This window comes from Arvicanthis niloticus, chromosome 19, assembly GCF_011762505.2.
Source record: "Arvicanthis niloticus isolate mArvNil1 chromosome 19, mArvNil1.pat.X, whole genome shotgun sequence".
NCBI classification, from domain to species: Eukaryota; Metazoa; Chordata; class Mammalia; order Rodentia; family Muridae; genus Arvicanthis; species Arvicanthis niloticus.
In genome coordinates, this window is record NC_047676.1 from 13,087,743 (window position 1) to 13,114,914 (window position 27,172).

The following is a 27,172-nucleotide window of genomic DNA, read 5'->3' on the forward strand; positions in this document are numbered from 1 at the left end:
GGGTAGATTCAATCAAAATGTAAACATACATAAAACTCTTGAGGAAATATTTTAGAACAGACTAAGAAAAGAGAAAATGGGAGCCATCGGGTAAAGAAACCTTGATTTGCTTTCAGGAAACTACATTTTAATTGTCTCTACTTTTGCCTCCTATTGGAATTGAAGCTTAAGGGCACACGGGAGGTCCTTCCCCACCCCCACCCCCACCCGCCCTCTGCAGGAAGCCTATGTACAAAGAGCATCTCCCTAAGGTTCTGTAAACTTAGTTTCTCAGTCACACTAGGCATTCAAGTCCCTTTCCTAAACTGTTTACTTACATAGATATCATCTGAAGTGAAGAAAGAGGAGAAAGGTACTTGTAGGAGACAGAACAATGGGAGGAGGAGCCAGGAGCCCAACCTTGAGGAAACAGCTGCCTTCTGCTTAGCACAGAATTTCACCATTAGTCTGTAGGCTTTTCTTTCACCAGACATTTTATTGGAATCTCTTTCTGTTCAAAGCACCAAGGCTCTGCTTACCACTAACTTTTGTGGATGCTTCTCTGGTCTTCATCTTGTGTTTTAGTCATATTTGGTAGCTCTTGAGGTCTTCCACTCAAAAGCGTCTCCCCACCACCACCACTGCCTTTAAACATATGCTTAGTTTGTCTCCTGACTTTGTCCATTCCTCCTTCCCTCCCTCTATCACCTCTTTCCCCTTCCAATGTCTACCCCCAACCGCACCCCGCTTTCCAGTGTGTGTTACTAATGAGAGGACACAAGGCCTGTATGAGACAAAAATTTTACCACTGAGTTCTAATTCAATCCCTATTCTGGCATATATTTAGTTAGTGCAGTATAGAGAATTAAAAAATTAGATTTTAAAGAAATATCAGATGGCAAAATATAGTTACTCTAAAGTGTTTGAGAAGCTCTTCATAATGAAGAAGCCATCGTCTATTTCATGAGACTGTGAGCTGCTTTCCTTCCCTGAATTCTGGTTTCAATGTCTCCTGAGAAGAGAGGAAGGAAACATGGTTGGCCTACATTGTGCTCTGGCATCTCTGTTGTCTTCCACCCCTTACTGCAGTGGATACAGAGAGGACACTAGTGCCCCAGAGTTATCTCTTGCTCACTCATCCTTGTAGCATTCAGTCCCATACTGTCCCTTGACTTGCATCCTGCATCCCCTACAGATAGCACCCCTACTTTTGTAGCATGTCCTCTTCCTCCTAGAGTGTTCCCTGCACCTCCCTTCTGATTTTCAGATGTCCGCTGGGGCTTCAGGAGCCAGGCTTTACTATATCCCCAAAATGACCTCTCCTGGTGCCTCACGGGCAACTCTTTCACCATCCTGCCCCTCAGGGCTGCCACCTCTTACCTGGTCTATCATGTGTGATGCAGGACCAGAAGTCTTCATCTCTCATGTCCGGATGTCTCAGTGGATGCTGCTAACAGTGCCCAGGACTTACAAACACATTTAAAGAAGTTCATGCTACAACTTTGACATTCAAAAGAGACAACTTGCTTACAAGCTCTGGGCTTTTATCATTCTGCATGTGATTTTGAAAATAGTAATTTAAGATATTTCCAATTCATTTCCTAATTATAAATATTTTTGGTGTTGGAAGATTTAGTTTGAATTATGGTATTGAAATTGAAAAGCTGTTTCTGTCATGATATTCTGTGTGATGATATTAAGAGTTTTAAGGTTTTTATGTATTTTAAAACAGTGAGTTCAAATCTTTCTTTATACACATGCACACACTCACACACTTACACGCACACACTCACCACATTTTTCTATGCAATTATTTCATGGGTGATACATTTATTGTGTGGAAATTCTGATAATTTTCTTATTCAAACATTAATTTAGGCTCTCTCACTCTGTGTGTGTTTATGTGTGTGCACGCGTGTATATATGTGTATGTATGTATGCGTGTGGGGGGGTGGGGGGGTGGGTGTGTTGTGCATTTGTGTGGGTATCAGTGATGATGGTAAGGGTTAGACATGGAACGTAGACAATGATTCATGGCAGGGCACAGTCAGGTTTGCCATAGCGCTGGGCATTGCCATCCTCACCGATCTCCCTCCTGTACTCCACAAATACATTGCAGAGGATTTTTTTTATCCCAGGGTCCTTTTCCTGTGAGAGTATTGATACAAATTCACCAGTGTACACTGCCTCAAGAGGCAGCCTTGCTGTCTGCTGGAACACTGTTAGTCTAAAATGTGCTGAAGAATTATTGATGAAGTCTCAGTGACACAGTGCTCTATACTGGGATACCAACAGTAACCAATACTGTTGCCCATTAGATGTTGTGTTGTTAAACTGCCTAGGAGCCTCTCCTGGAACTACAGCATGTAGCATCTGACTGAAACAAACAATCTTAGTTTGAAAAAGAATTCTGATAACTTCAGTCCCTGGATCTGCCTCTAAATATCGGTGGAGTCCTTCTCCATACATGGCTTTGTGACTCATTCTTCACATTTCTACAAACTGTCCACTTTTCATTGTTTGGAACAGAATTGTAACTGGAAAAATAGAATTTCCAAACTGAAGAGAATTTCCTATGGAGTGACTATAGCCATACTTGTAAACACAAACAATAATGTCATCAATGACACCAACATTATTTTTAGAAAGCAGAATAGAGAACATTTTGTCTCATAGGCCTTTAGATCTGTCTGTGAACTTCAACTTGTTATCAGTAGGCATAACACTCATTTATAAGGATACCTGCACACCTCCCTGCACATTTTTATTGCCCTGTACCATGTGTCAATCATTTCATTACAGGGATGAATTCTAGATAATTGCCAGCTACCATCAGTTAGAACCTGTTTCAAGGAAATCAAGTGCTTAATTTTTTTTCTTCTTTTCAAAAATAAAATCTAGTCTATCCAGAGGACCAGAAAGACCTTCCTGCTTTAGGTTAAGATAGTCCTCAGAATTTCTGCCGATGGAGTAGCATTTGGAAGGTTAAGAATATGTATATGGTTTTTATAAGAGGAAAATCTGACTAAGGTAATTCAAGCCACTAAGTAATGATGATAGCATATTAGGCTATGCCAATGTGAAGAGACTGTTCTTTGCATCTCTGTGATGATAGCACCTGAAGAATTTGGTGAGTTGAGCTTTCCAGGGTTATATATGCATGAGATATCTACCTAACATGGACAGGAACCTGACCATTTTAACAGTGCTCTTCTTTCTCCTCGACACTCCCTGTCCTGATTAAGAAGTTGAAAAACACATCATAATGACTAGAATTTGCAACCCTTGGGACAGATATTTGCTTACATGTTTTCCAAACAAGAAAAGGTGTCGAGTGATGCCCCAGGAAGTTTTGTGGAGCACCTGGAGGCTGTGGCTCTCTGGAAACTGCCTGCAGCATTCTGAACTGACCCATTTTGCTGTGCCTGAAGTGCACATGGAGCAAAAATTTTGATACACATATATTTAAAATAAGCAAGAAAAATGCCTTAGGTCTTAGTGATTTCCTTCATTATTCCTTTGACCCAAGTAGATTTAAATAACCCATATGACAATTTCAGTAACTAACTTTAAAAAGATGTGACAAGTCGCAAAACAAACAAGGAGCCTCTTTTTTTTTTCAGAAAAATGTATTTGCAATTCAAATGTTCATATAAAAAGCATAGATTTTAAAAAGTTCATGGATGTACATAGAAGTGCTATGGTTTTGCCATTCATTGCAATTACATTCCGAAATGTGCAGGTTTCCACACTCTCCTGCCGTGTACATCTGTCACACAGACGTCACTCTCATCACTACCTCCCCGGAGCCGTTATCTTCTGATACATCTTCATGGGCCCTCATCCGATTGAATAGATGTAATAGCACATAGCCACACTGAAACCTTGGTGAGGTTAGTTGCGTGGGGTGGACCAAGTTCCTGTTCCTCAGAGCTGTCAATGGTAACCACAAAGTCCTACTTGTGGAAGACTCTCCTCGGCTGCTTTCTTCAATGTCTGTGGCTTTGTCATAATTTAATACATCCCAGTGCAAATTAACAGCTCGCCATCGCTTAAACACTCTGTAAACTGCAGCTCCTTCGTGAACGATGAGGCCTAAAATTCAAGGAAAGAAAATGACTGTTGAGAGTTTGAAGTTGGAAACATCATCGTCTTGCATAAAGAAGATGAGGAATTTAAGACACAGCATCATCTCCATCCCTCATCATTATCAGAGAACACAGGATTCTGGGTAACAGGGTGGGTACTAGCAAACTACTCCATACTAGGTAGTGGTACTCATTTTTAAAAGATAATTGATTAACATGTGAAGAGGTTGGCTGTCACTGATATAATTCCCTTCTAGCCTCTGACTCACATGAAGTGTCTACATTGTTTTCAATCACTAGCTTTATTTTTAACCTTGGCATTGTGCCAATTGCACACCATGCAGGATGGTAGGAACTGGGGCCGAGCTGGCAATCTAAGAGGTAAATATTAGGGCTGCTACCATTTCTAGTGCTCTTGAAGCAATGGTAAAGCAATAGCTGACATGCAGTAGATAGAACACTTTATTTCTCTTGCTTTCAGCAATCACACAAAGACTTACTGAACACCTTAACTCCTTGTTAACTTTATATATATATATGTATATATATATATATATATATATATATATATACATATATATATATAATTTATATATTTAATTCCCACCAAAGCTTTATGAAGTAAAACATTTTTCTCATTTTGCAAACAGGAGAGCCAAGCTATGAGGCTATTGTAAAGAACTCATTGGAGCACACAAATGGAAGTGGCAGAACCAGGAGTCAAACCCAAGCAGGCTAGCTGCAGAGTCCTTGCTCTGAATCTGATAGTCACATTGCTCTGAAACAAACTCTAAGGGAAACAATCAAGGCAATATGAGAAACTCAGGTACCATAAACTGCTGGATGGTCAACCAGATGTGGCCAGCAGCTTAGAGCCATCACCACTGCGGGTGTCGTGCCCACCACACAGCTTACACTCTCCATGTGTTTACATTTCAGCATGTAGTCCAGGAGATTGCTACCCTGTGACTTTCACAGAAGAGGAGGCCCTGGAGGAGACAACCATTCCAATGAACAAAGGAGTCTGTCTGTACTCTTGTCTTCCAAGAGGGCTAAATGCTGTTGGAAGTCGGTCAGTACAATGGCCATGGAAGACTCATTTCATCAGGTGCTCTATGGCTTGGGAGTGGTGCATACTTGTCAGTGCAATTACTTCCTGATGATTGGTTTGAGGATGAACACCTCTTCCTATCACTTGAATTCTTTGGGTCATGGCTGCCCCAAAGCCCAGGGAAGTGTGACTAAAAGTGCTTACTGTGAAATTACCACAAGCAAACTGAACATGCGTCCTTAAAAGGGTGGGAGAACAGAGAGTGTAGAGCCAGTGGACAAGAGCAGTGACATAGAATAACAAAGCCACATGAATTACCATGCATTCATAATGAAAATCTCAAAGCCACAGTGGGGAGAAATGAAAGTTTCTAATAGGCATGAGGGAATAAAAAATACAGCACATATTTTCTTAGTACAAATAGGTGATTGATGTATAAAACAGTGAAAATAATACCGTCTAAAGTTTCAGTAGTAAGGAGAGAATAAATAAATGAGCCTAGTTAGAGGAGGAGGGGCTTACAAATGTGCTTTGAGTTACAGTTCATGTAGGGAAATAAGGATAGAGATATTCAAGTATCATTTTGTATATGGTGTTTTTTTGCACCTAAGAAATTCAAATTTCCCAAGATGATAACAGATAATTTATTAGTAATCTAACATGTATTGAAAACTTTGGGGAAAACAAAAAGGTTGCTACCATAAGCTTTAAAAGAAGTAATAAGTAGACTATAAAAAGAAAAAAAGGAGTCTTTACAGAAGGAAAAATGGTGGGAATTATATTAACAGGAAGGGGTACAGTCAACCCAATGATTTTAATGTTGATAGAGTAAGTAATTGAAAAAAGTACTTATTGACCCACAGCTCAGTGAGGGAGGGTTGGGAGCCTGCTGTGCTGAGGACATTACCCTTTCCCCTCTCCCTTCTTTTCTCCCTTCTTCCCTCTCTTGCTTCCTCCCTTTTGCCCTTCTGTTTTTCTTCCTTCCTTCCTCTTTTCCTCCCTTTTATACAGTCATCAGTTAAAACAGTGCCAAGCAGGAGATGAATTATCTAGTCCTTGAAAAAAGAAGTCAGAATTTTGTCTATTTGCTCTACCTGCTTAGCAGAAGTTAAGTTTCTTGTATATATGACTTAACAGCTTGCAAAGACATTTACCAGCCTGCTAAAAACATGTGTGACCTGGTTAAATAAACATGTCCTTGAGGTCAAATCTTCTATGTCTCAAAATAACAGGGGAACTGTGCTCTGTCAATCATGACAGTAGTATAAAATCAATGTTGAGTCTCTTTTTCACAAAGGAAAGAAGGTAGTTGATCCAACTGACCAGTAGTTTACAGGGAGCGGCCAGAATTATGTCCAGATGACTAGCTTTTAATTGCTAGCTCTATTATTAAGCTTTCAAAATCTATCAATGGCAGTGATTTAGTCCTTCATTTTCTTCCTTGAAATGCAGTTGAAACATCCAATTATTGCACTGAGAAGGAGAGTTTGGACATAAATCGTAATTCCTCAATACTGAAACACTTGGATTTCCTCTGCGATGGGAACTACAGAAATATAAGACATTACTATTAATTACAAAATCAATAGTGAGTTTATGTGATGTGAGAGCTCATTCACACTGATCAAAAAGCAATTACAGTCCAAGGCAGGCTCCTTCAGAGTGAGCGTAGTGGTGAGGATAGTTGTGTGACGGCTTCATCACAGAAAACCACTCAAATTTCAACCTCTTATTCTTTTTCCATTAAGTTTCTTTGAAAGAAGTCAGATAAGTTACTAGAGGGGATGCTCACTTTCCAGGGGTATATTCTTAGAAACACTTGCTAATGTGCAGAAATAGGTCATGTAATCCCAGTTTTCAGAAGACAACAATCTTCATGGGCTGCTTATCAATTGCATTGAGTTATGGATAATGTCCAGATCTTGTTTTATTCTCCCATGAGCTTTCAGAGCTACCTTTTGCCTTCTGAAGCTTAAATTCTCCTAAACAGACTGCATCCCATGCTACCCACAAGGTACTTTCCCATTCTTCTTCAATTTCAGTGAAGCTGTGTAAAATGATACTGGGGCTGGTGGCTACAGGAAGACTTGACCACCACAAACTGTAAACAAATAATTAGAATTCATTTAACTCTAGCTCATTGTGCTGAAAAGCCAAACATTAAGAACTGTATCAGTGGTAAAACTTTATCAATGGTACAACTGTGTCAGTGGAATTTTCCCACAGTGATCAAATATAACCTTGACATTTCAGACCACATAAGAAGAAGCTTGGGTTTATATTTCACTGGAGCCATTAACCTTGCAGGGAAATACAGTGATAATTTTTATAAAACATATATATTAACTATTTTAGGATACTTTTTACTTTTGATGTCATGGATGCCAACAGAGTATGAGAGTTGAGTAGTGTAGTGCGAATGTAGGGTTATTTTTCTTGCCAATACATCTAATTGAAAAATTATTGATACTCAAAGGAAACATTTTTGTTAAGGAATCGTCTTGAAAATCAAAGCAGACTTAAACAGATTTTGGATTAACTGATATATAGGTTATCTATAATTGTCTTGGAAACAAAGTAAAAAAGATCAAGAAGATTATCAAGGTCAGTGTATTCACATGGTCATATATCTGGCCATGTGTACACACACACACACACACACACAAATCAAATTTTTGTCTATCTACTTTCACACTCAAAGTGTTGTAACTAACAAAGAACTGAGATAGGGATGTATTGCAGTGGTAGAACACTTGCCTAGGTATGCACATAACAGAAAGAGAAAGAACTGGTGGATGAATGCTTTTAAGTTTTGTAGTCAAACATAAATTTTATCTGATATCAACTACAACTGCTTTGGTTAAACACTAATCTTTCTGTGTCCCTCCGTCCTCCATGCCTCCCTTCCCACTGCCCACATCCAGGTAAGGCAATGAGACATAGTAACCAGGAGACGGCAGTCCTGAAGGCTCTATGGGATATAAAGTATGGTAGTACTCTGAGTTATCTGACCTCCAGAACCACGACAAATAAGTATTTGCTGTTTGAACCATCCAATCTTTGTTATGGCATATAACCTGACCACAATACCATAGGAAAACTATTATCATCTTCATTTAAAACTTAAGTAAATGAAATACTGAAGGCTGTGATTTGAGAGATGTTACATTATTTGTTGCTATCATAAGAACCCCTGTGTTTCAGTGATATCCCCTTAACATCACTAAGATGCTGTCTATCCTATGACAAAAATCCCTGAGGATGACAACTTAATGAAGAAAATGGTTGTTTGGCTCTCAGTTTCAGGAGTTCCAGCCAATGGCTGCAGGGCTACATTTATTTGGACTTAAAGTGAAGAAACACACCGTGGTGCAGGGAGGGCTGGAAAAAAATACAGTGTTGACCTCGTGGCATTCAGGTGGCAGAGTGCTACTTCCTAGTTTGTATCACCTTCCATTATGACCATCAAGTGATGAATTCATCATGCTTAACTGAGTAGGTTTGAGCCCTCAGATCCAGTCATTTCCCCAGAGCTTTACCTCTGAATACAGCACCAGGACCTAAAATCCTTCAATACAACACATGAGTCTTCATGGAATATTCCATACCAAAATAGTGGTAGTTGAACATCCATGTCCCTGCCTACACCCAGCTACTTTATGAGGAAAAGGATCTCAGAGGTTTTCTGGAAGGCAACATCATGAGCTGTGAAGACTTTGCCTAGGTATTGGGTAAGTTATACTCATTTCTCCTTTCCTAGGAAGTTCAGCCATCAAAAAAGAGAAACCCCCGTGCACAGTCTTGCTCTGCTCAACCCAAATGCCCTTGGTAAGAGCAGCAGAGATCTTGCCCAAAGGAATTTTGGTTGAGATTCTCTAACATTTCTAGTTTCAATCTCCTTTTTTTTTTCTTGCCAAGATGACACCATCCCAGTATGTGTGCGTGTGCAGTGTACACTTGCAAGCATGGGTATGTGTTCAAATGCAGTTAAGTGGCAAAGACAATGTCTGCAGGCATCTGTACCAGGTCCTCTGAGTGTGTGATGTAGCTTTTAGCTCTTGGGACTACTTCTCCTGTTGTGTTGCCTTGCTGTGTTGCCCTGTCCAGTGTGAGGGCTTTTGCTCTGTGTGTGTGTGTGTGTGTGTGTGTGTGTGTGTGTGTGTGTGTGTGTGTGTGTGTGTTTGGTTGTTGTCTCTTGGAAGGGAGATGGGGGGAGGAATCTGGGGAAAAGGTAAGTTTTGGGAGCTGGGAAGAGTAGAGGGAGGGGAAACTGGTTGGCATGTATTGTATGTGAGAAGAAGCTACTTAAAAATTAAAATAAAAATAAAAATGAAAATGAAGTATATTAATTAACCTGAAGAGTCAGTAGCTCTAAAAGCATCCTGAAGCTCTTGAACTGTCTGTTCCTTTTATGGTAGAGCAGTTTGGAGGAAATGGCTCTGGTTGGCCTTGCTTTGATGCCTTTCTGTTTGGCAGGCATTGGTGAAAACAATAGAGTTGTTTTAGAAGGTCCATGTGCAAAATGGTCAAATGTAAAGATGTCTATTGCTTAACTGAACTATGCATGAAGGCTAATAACACTCAAAATGAAACTGTAGCCCACTATATCCTTGACGGTGATAAACTTTGCTAAAATTCCATAGAAGGCTGGAGCGGAGCTTAGTGGGTAGAATGCTTGTTGCAGACGCCAGACTGCCTAAGTTCAATCCCACTTAAAAGCTCACTCAAGGTGGAAAGAGAGAACCAATTCCATGGAGTTGTCCTCTGACCTTTAAAAGTGTACTGTGCTGTGTTTATCCTTGTGTCTACCCTCATTCATGATAATAAAGAAAAGTAAAGTGCCATGAAGTGCACTCCCATCTCCTAGCTGTGTTCCCAAGCTGGGTTCCCAGTAATTAGAGAAACATAGGTGAGTGTAGAAGCCATTGCTGAAAAGGCATCTCATTATTGAACATCGTTCAAAAGTATCTTGAAAAAATAATGATAAGTCAGTTATTTCTCTAGAGGCTGCAACATTTCTGCTGTTGAATGGAACTATACATGAAGGATAAAAACATAAAAATGCAAAATAGCCAAATGTCAAAACTGAAATGACGCCAAGCAATATATACACCACCGCAAAATAGTTATTATAAACTGATGTCAGATGAGGGCTCTCTAAACCACGATGTGCTAATCATAAATGGGTGTTTTGTGGTGTCCATACATAAATTATATAAAGAAATAGCCAATATAAAACACACTTTTATCCACAAAAGATGTGCTGATTTTCCCATTGTGAAATATGAATGACACAGACCTTTACTCTTCTCAGAATTTTCTAGAGCCAATGTGAGACTCCGGTGCTGGTTCTAATAACCAACAGCAATCACAGATTCACCATTACTGATGGCAGGAAACCCCCCATGCAGGAGAAACCTGGTAACTACAATGAATTCTGCCATAATAAAGAAAAAAAAAAAAAAGCCTTGGCATAAACACTGGCTAATTTCTAGGCACTGCTGTTTAGAAAGCCACCACACCCTTTATGTAGATAATTTTATACATCAAAAAGTGAACAGTATACTACCAGAGACCCTAATAGTGATGGATGAAGGATTGATGAACTTCCTCAGAATACACTACATAAACTTCATGTCTGTTCTATGGCACTGTCTTCATGTTCTGTGAGATCTGTGATCCATAGGTGGATGAGAGGAGCCCTGTGAAGCTGGATCTCCAAGGCTGATCACACCGGGGCTGAGAAGAGATCCAGACTGTGGAACCACTTTGATGCAGAAGCCAGCTTTCACTGGCTGACCCGAGTGAAGCAACCCTTTTCCAGAAGGATGCAGGTTAAATGTGTTCTTGTCTACCATCACTGGTCCAGTTAATGAGCACTGCCTGCTTTGTCTACAGCAAACATGCATAAAAGAGAAATGTCTCCTCACAGTGATCTTTGAAGGCCAGACTCTTCCCTGTTTCCTTATTAAACGAAATCTGTCAGCCCCTCTTCCCTTCCTATCTGTGCCCATAGCACAGATCTGTACTGTTAATCTCTTGTATTGTAGTCTCTTGGATAAACACTGTTGTTCCTACTCTGCTGTGTGTGCCCAGCCTGTCTGAGCCCTGTCTTCTTTTTTCTTTAGGTGGTTGTTATTCCTATTTCATTTCCTGGCATTTGGTAAAAATAAATAAATAAATAAATAAAAAATAAAAAAATAAAAAAACAAACAAACAAACAAACAAAAAACAACTCAATAGGTCCTTGCTGAATTTCAGGGAACGAGGAAAAGAACAACAGGCACCAGTGAGATCTCCAGAATGCCCGACAAGCATTAGTGTGCTTAAAACCTTGACTATAGTTCTTTGAACCATTAAAGTAATATTTTAAAACACTAGCAGAGGAATTCAAATATGTGATTCAAAACTAGATTTGAAAAAAGCTTAAGGGGTCACCATTTCCCATATTCTATGACAGTAGGCTTTGCCTTCAGGGAAAAGGAGGTGAAAACAGAGGGACCATTGATGGCAAAAGAGTCACAGGAGATTTGTATTTAGCCAAGAAACTGTACATCCTTCTCCATTCTCCTGTCAATCTGATCACCAAATAAATACTTGGCTGAATCAAAACAGTTATGAACCCAGATGCTTAAAAATGAATGCCTCTCTTATGCTCTCGTGCAGCACATAACTACATAGAATGTATGTGTACTTATACACAGTCCATAGACAGTGTACAATCACAGGTCTCCTTTTCCTGTACTTGCAGATCCATGGAAATTCGGGTTCTATCGACTGATGTGCAAACCCCATGCTCCATCCTGGGCATTGCCTCTCCAACAGTATCACCTCCAAGCTCTGACTTTACTTTCCCAGTTCTCTACCTTGCCCATCTTCCACCCTTTGGTGTAATTTAAGGATACGTTTTTGCCAATTTCATTGCTTGTTTGCAATTTTTTCTTACTCAGAAGCCAAGAAACCAGTGCATCCCATTCTGAGGCTACTGTCTCACGTCATAAGGTCAGATGCATGGCCCCACTGTGTCCCAGATGCTCTCTATCACCAAATGTAATCCTATCCCCGAGGCATTACTCCACCTCTCTGAACTTGATCCTATTTCCTGGGGCAAAATGTATTGTTTTGCTTTATCTTGCAGGATTAGTATACTGTGGCCTTAGGAAGTGTTGAGTCATACTAGTGGTTCTTTGTATGCCTAGACCCAGCTTCATCTCCCAATGCACTCAGTAGGCAACCATCACATATTATTCTCCTGAAATCTCTTCCTTTATTGTGCCTTCTCCAAGCACATTCCTGCTTGGAGGCCATCTCGGTGGTATTCTCTCCTGCAGTGCTCACCCTTCCCCTTCACTGGGTCAGTAGTTTATGAACCTGGCAACCTCCCCCACTGGAAGCTGGGCTCAGCTCATTGTACTCTTGGAGATGTCAATTCCCTTCCATCCTTGGAGATGTCAATTCCCTTCCATCCTTGGATCTTTACTCTTTCTTCTGAAGTCCAACAAACATATCTCCTCACCACCTGTCTATGTCTAACTCTGCCTTTAAAATATGCCACCCAAGAGGCAACATCTTTCCCAAGTCCACACCCTTTTTAGATTCCATTTGTTTTCAAATGTGTCCTTTGTCAGGCAAGACTGGGAGCTAATGTTTTGAGCCCCTCTTCATGTTGCTGCAGTGTTTCTCATCTCTGTGCTCCCCCACACTGCCAAATCTGCTTTGCTCTCCTTACCTGGAATGATTGCTGGCTGGACCACCCAATCCCCTCTCCCTCTTAACTTACCTTTCCTACTCTGGCCATGGTCATCTGCCCTTTCCATCTCCCTGCGTTCCTCAAACTTCAGCTCATCTTGCCCAAATCATTCTCCTTGTAGACACTGGTCTCAGCTACCACATAGAGATCTCTACCTCCAATGTCTATCTTCAGCTACAGACTGTTAATCCCAGATGCTTGCTGGCCACATCCCCCAGGATTCTCCAGAAATTTTGACAATGATAAATGGTCAGGAAGAATCCAAGTTCTCTCTCTCTTCTTTAACCATCATCTGATGCCCCGTCCTTCAGGAATTGTTATCAACCAACCTTGGTGAGTCCCAGCTGAGAGGCCCTCCATAATCCACACCTGCAACTGCTTCCAGTTGGTTCCACAGTGATCATCGTATCTCTTTTCATTATGGTACCTTTCTACCTAAGAAATCCCTAATCACTTGCTTAGGTAATTGTAATATCTTTTTTTACATCCTCCTACATGATTGTCCATCATTCATGCCTATGATTATCAATGATATTTTTTTCAGTATATCAGGATGTTCAACTGTATGAAGAAAAATTTCTTATGGTCTCTTGAACTATGATTTAGAGGCCAGCCTAGTTTGTATATCAAGTTCCTGTCCAGGGCTTTATAATGAAACTAAATCAAGAAAGAAAGAAAGAAAGAAAGAAAGAAAGAAAGAAAGAAAGAAAGAAAGAAAGAAAGAAAGAAGAAGAAAGTAAAGAAAGTGGGAGGGAGGAAGGAAGGGAAGAACAGAGGAAGGGAGGAAGGGAGGGAGGGAGGGAAGAAACAAAGATCTATGAACTACTATATGTATGTTGCTTTGACCCAGCAGTTGCTACCCCTCTAGACCCTTCCCATGCTTCTGTTTTCCTTCCAAATTTAGTTCAAGACTTCCTGCACACAGGCCTTGCTGACCCTAAATTGATTATCCATCCTCTCTTCAGTTTTTCAGAAGTTTCTCTCCTGGCACTTTCCAGGTTGCATTTCATCTTTTTCAGTGGATGTCTCTCTACAGCAAGTAGACAAAGCACTGGGCAGGCTACATCTCTGTCCAACAAATGCAAAGGGGCCAAGAGTGAATTTTTCAGGCTATGACAATCCTCTGATTTCTGTTACAGCTTCTCATTGATAGCACACACTTACATGAATGTGTCTTTATCTCCATGCAATATTATGAGCATTAACGGTTCGGTTTGATGTAATTTTTATGTATCATAAATTCTTTTGGTATATTTAGCCATTTAAAATGTAAAAAAAAAAAAAAGAAAAAAAGAAAAAAACATTCCAACTATTCTCAAGTCAAAACCAGGCAACGTGTTGTATCTGGCCCTAGGCCCTGTGTGCTGACACATGCAAGTGGCATGTATGTCCCAAAAAGCAATTGGAGCTGCTTTGGCTAGACAGCTCTCTGTGGAGAGACACGGCTGAGAGTGTCTCAATTTCCTATGAAGAAAATGGAAGTCAATAATAATAGCACACTTGGTCTGCTGTTCTTCTACTTTTGCTAATATTTCTTCAGAAGAACTAGGTCCTTATAGAGTCATGTAAGATCAGGGCTTTCTTAAGATGGTATCTTTAATTTTACCCCTCATGGAAGATCTATGGGGTTAATAAGTGATGAGAGGCCATTCCATCACAGCCAAGAATGGCATGTATCAGAGATGAGTTCTGTCTTACTTCCTGGGGTTCAAAACGCAATAACATCACTTATAGCCAACCATGATAATAATCTTAAAAATTGGTAAACATTACTGTGATTAAGGCCTAGAAAACCCTATAATTTATACCTCCAGAGAAAAGGAGAATGACCTACTTCTTAAAGCACAGAAAATATGAAACTCTTTTCTTTTCTTTTCTTTTATGTTAACTGTTTCAAATAGCTCAGGGCTACTCTTTCTCTGTCCCTAGCATACATTCAAATGGTGGTCACAGTCTGTGGTATTTGAGGCTGGGGCTGGTGTTTAGGGTAGACTTGGATTGTGTTTCAGGTTGACTGATTACATCAGACACTTTCTGAATGAAACCGTGGCATTTCCTAGGGTCTAGGACAGTTAGCTGATTCTGAAGTCAAGGCATAATGATATGTTCGTATAAATAAATTCTACTATAGCTGAAGAATGATTGCTAGTGAGCTAGTAGTGTGTGCATTCTGTAGTAGTAGTCGTCGTCGATCATGGCACAGACTCTGACAGTGCAGCTAACTGTACAACCTGGCATCCATCCGCATAAGATGGGCTTCAGGGGAAACCCAGAGGGGCTCGGGGCAAGAACAGAAGACTGCTCTGTCCTTACAGAAGAAGGGCAAAAGCCTCCTAAGAGTCAAACTGCAGTACTGAATGATGTGGGTTCCTGATAAAACTATAGCTCAAGAAAAATAAAGGAATTTCCTGGAGCTGAAAATTACAGCGAGACAGACATTCAAAAAGAGGAATGCAAGTTAATCAACTTTTGCAGTTGTTATGCCAAGCAGTGTCTAAGCTGGGCTTCTTTTATCACGGGTCTTATGATTCATGCAGATTTAACCACGTCTGTGCTTCCTACAAAGCTCAGCAGAACACAAAAGCAGCAATACCTCCCACAGCCCACCTTTAACTAAAGCCCAGACTGTCAAACACAGAATGGAGGCAGCCTTCTGCAGCCCACTCTAGGGCTGAATGTTGACTATCGACTTCAAAGCTTTGTTACCCCGAATAGCTCCAGTGTCTTAGTTCCAAACTGGGTAGTGATGGTGGTACCTGGGTAAAAAATGGGGTGTGATGAAAAAAAATGCATCTGTCTCTGCTATAAACTCATTCTTCAGGCAAAACTCTTAAAAACATTGTCAATGTTTGAGTTATTTCAAAGGCACCAGAAAACAAGAATTTATTCTTTTCTCACTTTTTCCTTGAGATGTAATAGAATTTTATGTTCCCATTGCAGGAGATCTGCCAATTGCTTATGCAAATTGCTTCATATTAATCGAAAGCAGTGCAGATAGCCCACAGACCTGTTTTAGAAGGAAACCTTGTGTGATTATGTGGGCATCCCTGATAAAGAAACCGACTTATGATAATACTGAAATGTCTTCGAGCCAAAACTACTCAGCTTTACTCACTTAATACCGAGAGAAAATGTACTTTTAAATTTTCTGTTTAACATAATATTAAACCACAAAATTATTCTATATCTATCTATCTATCTATCTATCTATCTATCTATCTATCTATCTATCTATCCATCCATCCATCCATCCATCTCTCCCTCCATCCCTCCTTTTGCTAGCTCTAGCAGCCAGCTCTTTGTTAGGTAAAACCCACACCCCTCAGCCTTCCAGTTGGCTTTGGGGGCTACAGCTTGCCTTTCTTTGGGGCCAGATGAAGAAGGGACCAACAGTTTCATATCCTGCTAGGCTGACAATGCAGGCCCAGCAACTAGCAATTGAAAATACAGGGACTTACCCTCCCTATGACATGTGTAGAGGCGAGTTATCCCAACAATCCTAACCTTTGTACATTTATTATTAAAGATTTCTTTTTATTTTATGTGTAAGAGATTTTTTTTCCCTGTATGCATGTATGTGCACCGTAGGCATTGCATATGTTGTGAGCTGTGACGTTGGTGCTGGGAAGGAAACTTAGTTTCTCCTCAAGTTAAGAAGTGTTTGTAACCACTGAGCTATCTCCGCAGTCCCTGTCCACATTGGTTCTGAGGAAGGGTGTCTCCTACTGTTGCCACTGGGCATGTTCAGCTACCTAGCTCATGAGCTATTTTCCTGTCCCCTCTTCCACTGCCCACAGGACTGCTGTCTTTCCTGGCACATGCTGCCACAGTGCACTGTCTGGTATTTCCTTGGGGTCAGAGTATTCAACTCAAGTCGTCGGGCTTGTTGCACAAGCACATTTACTCACTGAACCATCTTCCTGGCCCTATTTTTTATCTTTTAAACCTGGGGGGAAATTACAAACTGAAGCAAAATCACTTACACAGTGAATGCTACTCTAAATTAGAGGGCCAGACCAAAGGATTATCTTGGCTCTTTAAAATGTAAATGTATGTCAAATACAGTCAACCAAACATTGAAGTGTATTTATCATTTTGATGCTCTATAATGAAGTGAGAGTACATTGGTGACTCTAAACTCTGAGAACTTTGTATGCCCAAGAAACTTCAGCCCAATAAATATTTGGCTATGAGAAGTGCATTTCAATATAGCTATCCTCATGACGATAAGACTTGTTTGAATTTAAATAAAACTGTTTTGATTGAAAATATAGGAGAATAAAAATTTAGCTGTGGTAATATGAGCCTCCTGCTGAAGGAGCATATGCTTCAGTCTTGACTGTAACTGGTAGGGAAGAAGAAAATATTTTGATCTGATCGTCGTTCTAGCATATCCTGCTTTACTTTTTAGAATTCCCTAAATTTGGAAGCATTTAAAAGCAGTACTGAAGAAAGAGCTATATTAAACGTGTCATTATTTCAGATGAGAATGGTTGCATTCAGGATGGAGTGGTTGTAAACTTATGTCATTATTGCAAAAGAACCCTGAGAGAGATCCTTGGTTCCTGGCAAGTACATCTGAGTACCTGTACCAGGGTGCATGAGGGTGCCAGTGTTTGCCCCTTAATTCTCTGATCTTGTGCTTTAAATTCAGAAATGAACCGGGAGAAGAAAAATCACCGATAAGTATGCTTGCTGCTTAGTCAAATGAGAAAGGTAGGCTGTTTTCTTCAACTATTTTCAGCCATAAGATTTTTTACAGAAACAAAAATTGAAGGTGTCAAACAGCAGAAGCAGCTGACCCCAGAGCATCTAAGTATCCTGGGAATCCAGAGTGTGTGAGCATCAGTAGGTACCACTCTCCATCACCCTTGCTGAACTTCACCTCAGAGAGAAAACATGGAAGGAAGTCACAGAAAACTCACTTTGTGTCTCTGTATATGGCATCACTGCTCTTCAAGACTGTATGCCAGCTGGCATGACCCCGGGTGGCCAGGCTTATTTTCTTAGGTAAAATTGCCATACTGATCTAGTTATAGAACTGATTTGGAAAAAAAAAAAGTCTAATATTGTTCTGTATTGCTAAAGCCATGGCAGAAATAAAAAAGTGGGGTGATAGCAGGCAAGGTATGGGAGAGCCAGAACTTTTCTTTGGTGGGTTGTAAATGGTCCAGTCTGTATAGTGGATTATTGAAAGGGGTCTTCTAAAATCTAATACGCATGCCTACTACTCTATTCAGACCCTCCAATCTCAGACACTTGTCTGAAGAGACAGTTAAAACAGATGTGTGCTGCGGCAATACCCCTCATGGCAAAAGTGACATTGAATGGCTTACATCACCATCAGCAGATGGAAGGTGACGTAAATCATGGTAGAATGGACAGGAGAAGGTTTGGAGATCACACTGTTGGATGGAAAGCACTATTTCCTGTACTCGTTCGTAGAGCATAAAAAATGACGTTCCTCAGAATCTGGTGTCTATAAGAACAAAATTATCCAGATATGCATTAAAATGTTGAGAAGAGATGTCCATTCTTAGGACATAAAGGAAGTCTTTACAGTGATCTGATTTCTTAAGACTTTCATAAAATAACCGAATTTTATATTTTTTCCCTAGAATAATCATGTGGGTATTTTTCTGGATTATTTTTTAAAAATATATTCCATTCAATTTTTCAATCTGTTCTTTATGTTTCAAAAGCAATCAAGTTTGAAAAGCTGGTAAAAATCCTTCCAATTGTTTCTAAGCCTTCTCTGTGGAGAAATGAAGAGGCTTCCTCCAGTACTGGTAAGACTGTGTCTCTGCTCTCTCACCAGGCATCAACCATTAAGTTGCTTGCCTGTCACTTCCTTCATGGAATTTCCTTGAGACTTCCCCTCCAGGCAGTGCCCAAGCAGGGACCACTCCCTGCACCACTGAACTTCTGTTTGCCCGCCCATGACGTCACATCCCATTATACTTCCAACTGCATGGTTACACACTTAGGCTGTCTGAAAAAAGTAAGTAGTAAATGGTGACAGGAAGTCTCCAAGAGATTAAGTTTTGAATGATAAGAGGAATACACACACCTTAGCAACTTAGGTGTGTGTTCAGAGAAATGGAGGCCAGCAAAACTTTTTTAAAGGAAAAATGAAGCAAGGTGGATAAAATACATTGAAATTACAATCTTTGGCCATGGGTGTTAAAAAAATCAACTCCGGTCAAGGATGGGTACCCAGGGAGACACCAGTTCAAGGTCAAACACAACACGTAAGGAGGTAAGATGTCCTCACAGAGGTATTTTCTGTGTGAGGTTGCGGTGGCCTCTGTACCAAGCTCTGACTCTACAGTCTTTGGAGACAGGTCCTAACAATCAGGAGTCCAAGATCTCCTACACAGTGTTCCAACAGTTAATTTGCTTGGTTGATTGATTATTAGGGCTTCACAAGATGGCAACATTTTGGTTCTGGAGACCTCCATATCCACTTGAGGCCCTGGCCTGCAGGGAGACAGAAAAACAACTAACCTCCCTTATGGTCTTAGCACCTACCACTGTGTTTGACACAGAACATGTCCAAAAACTGGGATGAGTAAACTCAACTCACAATTGAAAATATTCCGAAAAATTTTTAAAATCCTTTGCAGTCTAACGCTGTGTCTTCATCTTCTAGTCAATTGCTTCTTAGGTGTAATCTATGTGATTTGTTGTTAGCATGCACTTTTAATTAGGAGACATTTAATTTAATTTGAAATGTTGGCGGGGGCTGATCCTGGCAGTCCTCCAGTTGGCTAATGCATCCTTTACTATGTTGCTTTCTCGATTTCTTGGGGTAAAAGAACCTGACATTTTCACAGATCTAAAATATACTAATTAATAAGGTTGCCAACGGAAATGATGTTTCATCTGGAATGAGACTTTTCCATCTCTACAGATAGATCACTGAATGAGCAGAGTGCGGACTGAAGAGCCAAAAGACAACAGAGCGTGTTTTCAATAATTATAACACAGACACAAACTCACTCCCTATCGTGTCTCTAGAAAATATGGCAAGTATTTTTGTTTGTAAGAGATTTGGATTTTATAAAATAAGAGAATATTCAAATTTCAAAAGAGGAGCCCAAATATAGCACATATTTCCCAAAGATCACTAGTTCACATGCTTGTGTTCTTGAAAGCAGAGATGTCATAGTCTTAATTAAAATGCTGACAGTTACATGTTATAACTTAGCAATGCATGCACACTGCGAAGCTTGTGGAGATGCCTTCCTACATAGGAGGCATCTGGTCCTTCTTAGTTTTACAAAGAGGTAAAGAAAGGCAACCTGACCTTTTGAACCAAGCAAGTTATAGTGTTTGTTTGCTGTATTTCACTTTCTTCTTTATTTTAGTTGGTATACAAAATACAAAACTTCAGCTACTGGTATACATATAGCGCTCATATTAACAAATATATATTAATTAATTAATATTTAATATTTTAATAATTAATATATATTAACAAATATATATATAATATATATATCCTCCTGAACTTATCCTTTATTTATGGTAAAGATTTATAAAATCCTTTCCTCCAGGCTAAGGAAGCACTTCCCTCATAATTCCAAAAGTACCAATTTTTATAAAAGACATAGGGAAATAAACACGTCTTCTGAGATGCTTGAGGGATTTGGTGTGGGGAATGATTTCATGTTTCCTCTTTATTTACAGCAAGGACCTAGACATTAAATCTCCATCTGCGCAGTTACTGTAAGAGTGTTCACATGTGTGATCGGTCTAATTACCCAGGCAAGCTCTACTTAGATTATCGACCTTCACAACAGATGAAGGAGAGATCCTTCATTTCTCATTTTAGGCCTGACATTTCCTCATGTTCTTCCTTGTTAGCCTTGTATCCGTGACAAGGGGAAAAGAGAGCACAGAAAGCTAGGATGACTATATTTTAAATGTGTGTAAACTTTTATATGGAATTTTCTAGTTAAATTAAGACTCTCATATGTACACACATCAATTCAAGCGACTTAGCAACACTTTGGTGTTTCTGACTTGCGTATCCAACATAACATATAACATATCCAACATAACATTGCCAACAAATAATAGACTCTTTCATAATCACAGTCGCCTTTGCCTTTGTTTGGACTGCATGGTCCAGATTATTGGCCCATTTCCATGGGGAGAAAGACAGGATGGAGAGGTGAAGCAGATCTGCCCAAGCAGAGGCTAGGACCAGAAACCAAGTCATCTGACCACACATGCTGCTTTTTGTCAAGGTCCATCGCATCGCCGGCTTTAGTGTTCATCACCAGTGCAGAAAAATATGGACAGTACTGACTCGAACGCTACCTCTCAATACTCAGTAGGTCTGGGATGAGCCCAGAGATGGGCCTTTCTAAGCAGGTAACAGGATGCTACTTTTGCTTTAAATCATGGCTGCTTTCCCCTTTAGTTCATCTTACACACCAGCAATCTTTTAGGGCAGGGAAATTCCCCTGGGTGCCCTTCACCAGGTGCTTTTGTGACAACCCATTAACTGTCATCGGCACAGTGCCTCCAAGAACATTTCACACATACACGCCATTGAATGTTGCATGTTCTGTTGACCAGTCCAATGAATCATGAGCACAACCTTTCCTGTGAAGTCTATTTTAGCTACATTTGGGGAAAGTAAGCACGTCGAGACAAAAGTAAGCGAAGAAAATCATCCCATGCTACCAACTTTACAAGGGGCCATTTATGTTCCCCGAAGGAATCTGAGCTCCAACTATGAAGCAGGTATTTTAGGGCACAGTCGTCTCTGCAAGCCCAGGATATTGCTGTTGGCATTGGCCTGTGCTTCCTTAGCCTTGGAAAGGGAATTGATTTGTTCTTGTCTCATAAGCAAGTGACATTCCTAACATGCTCACCCCAAGTAATTTTTTTTAAACCACCTCATCTTCTTTTGAGCTGCAAAAATGCCACATTAAATAAACTCTGACCTGTTTGGTTTTTTTTTTTTTTCTTTTCAAACTACAACTAGACGCAGCCAAGTTGTGGCCACCTCCTTTTCGTTACCCCAGTAATGAATCAGAAGTGAAGATAATGCACACAGCAACATTCTACATATGTTAGACACGACTGGTAAACATAAAGATGCTGAAAGAGATGCGTTACTGACAGTTTGTGAATATTTAACACTGTGGTCTTACCTATGCACACTAGATCCATAAAACCATACATTCCATAGCAGATTTGAAAAAGGATGTCCTTCCTCTGCCACACTGCATAGGGGCTGAAGGCTGACCAGAGGAGCCAGGTCACGCTCGCTATTAAGAACAGGGATCCTAGGATTACAGCGATCATCTGAACTTTCTCAACCAGTGTTATAGAAATGCTCTGCCACTAAAAGAGAAACAGAGGCACGTAAGGAAAAGGTGCTGCGCAGGGTTCAAGAGAAAAGGGAAAAATCACGTGTTTAGTGGTTTTCTTTACGGTGCTCTTCCCCTTTCCAGCCGAGCATTTCCCACCCCCAATGAATATCTCCATTATATGCACGACATAAAATCGGACAAGTAGATATCAATCAATGAATGGCCCTTGACTCTGTCATTTTCATCAATTCTCCATTCTCAGTGTTTAATATGGTTGTAGTCCAGATAATCATACTAAGTGTGAATGGCTCAGGAATATTGGGTACCCAGAATCGCATACCCACACCAAATTAGATACCTTCTGACAACACACAATGAGGGCTCCTTTATTCCATGCTTGCCCCCCCAACCCCTGCCACTCACCCCCAATTCACATATGTTTGGGTTTTTTTTAAGGAAGGGAAAATTCTTTCTTATTCTTGTAGAAGAATGTAAAATGGCAAATACATTATATGTGATCATCTGAAAAAATAGTCATTAAATGTAATGTATATTAAAATATTCATACAGAAACTACAAAGCTGTTCTTCTCTGTTAATCTCACATTCTTAGATGTGACTGTCTCATCATCAGTGGGTAAGCCATGGGACACTTTTACTGAGATTTAGAATTTGTATACCAATGGTGGATCTTAGAAACACATGAAACCATCGTGGCACACAGTATTCAACAAAAAGTAAGTTAATATTTTACGTATCAATATTTGATAGGAACAATAAGTGCTCCAGACATCCTTCAGTGGTCCTATTAGCTTGAGAAGGTCAATTAATCATCTTCCCAGTTTTATGTGCTTGAGAAAGACACAAGACAAGAACTGATGGTTGAGCCATAAGCAATGAAAATACATTCCATACACCATGAAAAACAGAACAGACACTCAACCTGTGGAGGAAAGCCCTGGCTGCTTCCAGGATGAGCTAATAGAAGAATCTTCCCTCAGGGAACGCAACCTGCTATGTCCATTCAATAAATCTGAGTTTTCTTAGCACTCATACTTACCTTAGGTCTGAGCCTACAGGCTCTGAATGTGCTGTACTGAATGCACAGTGACTCTACCCTTCCTTGTAACTTTCCTTCACATGCCCTCCCTCCCTCCCTCCCTCCCTCCCTCCCTCCCTCCCTCCCTCCCTTCCTCCCTCCCTCCCTCCCACCTCTCTCAATATACTTCATCAGTGAACAACCAAATAATCAACTTGTAATATTTTAAATCTGAACTTGACCTCCAGTATTCACAAATATATTGTTGAATTCTAACGCATTCTGGATTACATGTCAACATACATTTAAAATCGTACTCTACGATCATTTACATAACAAAAGGCAGAACCACCAGTCAACGACTGTGTAATGTGATAAACACAGTCTTCATTTGAAGGTGAGGTGTCCTTTATTCACTTAAAATATCTGAATAAATAACAAGCCGTTGTGTGTTCTTTCATCTTTATAAGTGAGCAAGGTGTTATTTCAAGTGCACTTTTGCTTTTCCCTTTTGCTTCCTGATGTAATTAGGACACATTAACCTGCCTGCTGCATACATAGTGGTAAATCTCCTTACTCTTGTTGTCACTCAACAACTGTGGAGTGTCACTGGCACATGTTCTCATGTACTGTGGATTTACATTAAAACTTGACTTCCATATAATACCACATAACGCTGCATGTACCCTAAGTGGATGCTGCCACAACTCCATGCATGATCTTACCGTGTATCAATCACTTCAGGTAGATAAAAGCAAACCACAAACCAAAGCTTACATTTTAGGGGTTTTGTTTTTCAGATGCGTTCACAATCACGGCCCTGAAGCCAAAATTCCCTTGCTGTCTAGACTTGACCACTGAGGAATACACCAGAGCAATGGGTTCTAAAGTCGGTCACACTTTTAAGTTTACAAGGTAATGGTGATGGTTGTGTGTGTGTGTGTGTGTGTGTGTGTGTGTGTCTGTGTGTGCATGTGTGTAAATATGTGTGTCTCTGCCTGTCTGTGTGTGAGTATCTGTGTGTATATGTGTATGTTTCTTGTGTGTGTCTTTGTGTGTGTGTGTGTGTGTGTGTGTAATTAATTTTCATCTAGAGGTCTATATACTAAGTACATAGGACTGAGTCACAGGATGCTGAGCAATCAAAGATAAGTGAGTGGGATTCGGTGAGAATGTTCTTCTTCAGTGGAATATATTTTCCTCTTGCCAATAGTCAGTGTAGTTCAGTGTTGAGTAAGTCATTATACTCAGCTTCAATTAGACCTACTCAATGATTTAAGCTTACCTAAAAAGGTCAGTGACAATATGATGTCTCTAGGGACAGTGTTGTTATCTCTAATAGATGTTTGCTTGTGGGACGACAGTGGGAAGACTTTGGTATAGCTGGAACATAGGAGAGAGAGTGGTCACATGGTCTCTGACATAGAAGTCACCTAACTTTTCTGTACTCAAGCTTCAAAGCCACAAGATATGTTCCTCCTCTGCAGAGAAGGCAGAGGAGTAAAGGGACACTTGCCAGGAGCAAGAAATGTGGGTGCCAAATTTAGAGTGGCTTAAAATGTGAATGCCTATAGTTTTGAATAAATATGTTTAAGGTAATTTAAGTAGACTACAAGGAAATAACAATCTGATTCAGCTATGCACTGTTATTACAGATTTTTTTTTTCTGTTGGTGGTGATTTTTCAAACTTAGCTTTAAAGAAGGTTGAACTGCATATACTTTACAGTGCATCCTCTGAACTATTCTGGTACCACTCTGTGAGTAATTCAACTTTCTCCATTAGCAACACAACAAATTATCAAGTAAAAAGATGTTCCTCGTGTGATGATAAACCCTAAACCCTACATGTAACATCGGTTTACTGAATGGCTAGTGAGAACAAACACTGTTGAAGCCAAAATTATAAAATGTAGCCAGGGACACAAGGGCTTCCCTTTATACAACAGTACCATCTTGGGGATTTCCTCAGCCTCTTTTAACAGCTCCCTCATAGTTTTAGCATTAGGTATAAAAGGAAGAAAAAATTCCGTTCATTCCTCTCATAGAAAAAAAATAGCTCTATCTTCTACAGTAGGAAATTTAACAAGCATCTTTGCTCTCAGAAGTCAGAGACAATCCACAGGATCAGATCAGTGACACTAGATAGTCCAATGAAAATGAAAAGTCATGATTTCTTGAAGCCTGTCTTTCCAACTCGTGGCATCCAAAGTTGGTAAAACAATTTGAACTTGAGCTGCATTTTTCAATAGTGAAACATAGTTTTTCTCCTCTGGAGACGCAGGTATAGTACTGCACTCCTAAAACCCCAGCACTCAGGGGAAAAGGAGGGAAACTGTCACAAGACTGAGCCAACTTGGTCTCCTGAGTAACTTCTTAGATAACTATGACTCCATAATGAGACCTTGTCTCAAAAGGCTTCTTATACAATCCCTTCCTCCCTCCATCTCCCTATCCATCTTCCTCCTTCTCTGTATCTTTCTAGCCCTGTCTGTCTGTCTGTCTGTCTGTCTACCTTTATCTCTCCTTAACTCTTCTCCTTCCTGCATGCATGAGAGAGAGAGAGAGAGAGAGAGAGAGAGAGAGAGAGAGAGACGGAGACAGTGAGAGATACATACATAGAGGAAGACAGAGAGACAAAACAAAGACAGAGAGAGCATGTGTGATTTATTGAGCTCATGGCATAAATGGAAAGAAAGATGCTAATGCTACATCAGAAGCTAAACTGGCTTTCCAAACTTACTGTTATGTCACTCTGGTTCATAACATTTGATCCACAATCCTGAGAAACTGTTTGTGTCTGAGCAACTAAACTACTGCTCCTTGAAAAATTTAGGAGGTCATTGGTTGAAAGTTTAGCCTCATTGAGTGTCACGGAGATAATTTAATGATAATAACTTACATTCATATAGGACCAATATATTCCAATCATCATACTGAATTATAGGCATTAACTTGCTGAATTACCATACAGCTCTTTGAGAGAGCTACACTCATCATTTTAAAGATAAGTAAATGCAATCAGAGATGATGGGATTGATAATATTGATTACCAACTTGACAAGATTTATAATCACTTAAGAGACAAGCCTCTGGGCCTGACTATGGAGGATTATATTGATTTGGTTAGGTCTCTGGCCATGTCTGTGAGGGATTATGTTAATTTTGATTGGAGGGCCCACCTTGAAGCTGGGAATCACCATTCCCTGGTCTTGGGTCCTAGCAGAAAGATGAAACAAAACAAAACAAAAAACCCAACAATAACAATAAATAAATAAATAAATAAATAAATAAATAAATAAATAAAAGCCCAACTCAACAACAACAGCAAAACCTAGTTGAGTACAACTGGTCTGTTTACTTCTTAACTACAGAAGCAATATGATCAGCTTCCTCACATGTCTGCTATTATGGGCCATACAGTGTTGGTCAAAAAAAACCCTTTCTCCCTTAAGTTGAATTTGTCTGGTATTTTATCACAATGGCAGAAGAAAACAACTGACATATAAAATTGGTACCAGCAGTGGGATTTTTGCTTTGATAAGCCTGACCCTGAGGGGTTTAGGACTCTGTGACTATTTCATGAAAGAGATGTGAAAGATTCTGACAGTTTAAAACCCTTTGCATGCTAGAACCCAAGTATACTTGGCTATTCTGGTGGGAGCTTGGAAGACAACATTGCTAAAACAAATGTGTCCAGAAGAAACCCAGTTTATGAGGAAGTGAACTAGGAGTCAACTGTGTGAGATTTTGGCCAAGAATCTGCCTTCAGTTTGCCAATGTCTTTAAAAGAATGACTACAGTGGAATTGAAAGATGATGGACTCTCTTTGATAGAGGGTATTTCAAAAGAGTAAAGCATTCAAGAGTCAGCACAGTTGGCTACTTTCTATGGCTGTCTGGCAGTTCTGTAGCTAAAGAAAGAACAAAACATTGA

At 40.0% G+C, this 27,172-nt stretch overlaps 1 protein-coding gene across 2 annotated transcripts in view; it reads right to left on the reverse strand.

The window, feature by feature from the left end:
- Window positions 1–3,599: 3,599 nt before the first annotated feature.
- Window positions 3,600–27,172, reverse strand: part of Marchf11 (membrane associated ring-CH-type finger 11) — a 94,444-nt gene continuing 70,871 nt past the window's right edge. Inside the window, exons 3-4 of one of the 2 annotated variants that reach the window (XM_034523598.2) lie at window positions 22,039–22,231; window positions 3,605–4,074 (exon numbers count right to left, since the gene is read on the reverse strand). In XM_034523598.2, coding sequence (XP_034379489.1) covers window positions 3,752–4,074; window positions 22,039–22,231 — 516 coding nt within the window. In that variant the 3' untranslated portion in view covers window positions 3,605–3,751. Of the gene's footprint in view, window positions 4,075–22,038; window positions 22,232–27,172 lie in introns of both variants that reach the window. The other variant, XM_034523599.2, reaches the window with a different exon arrangement.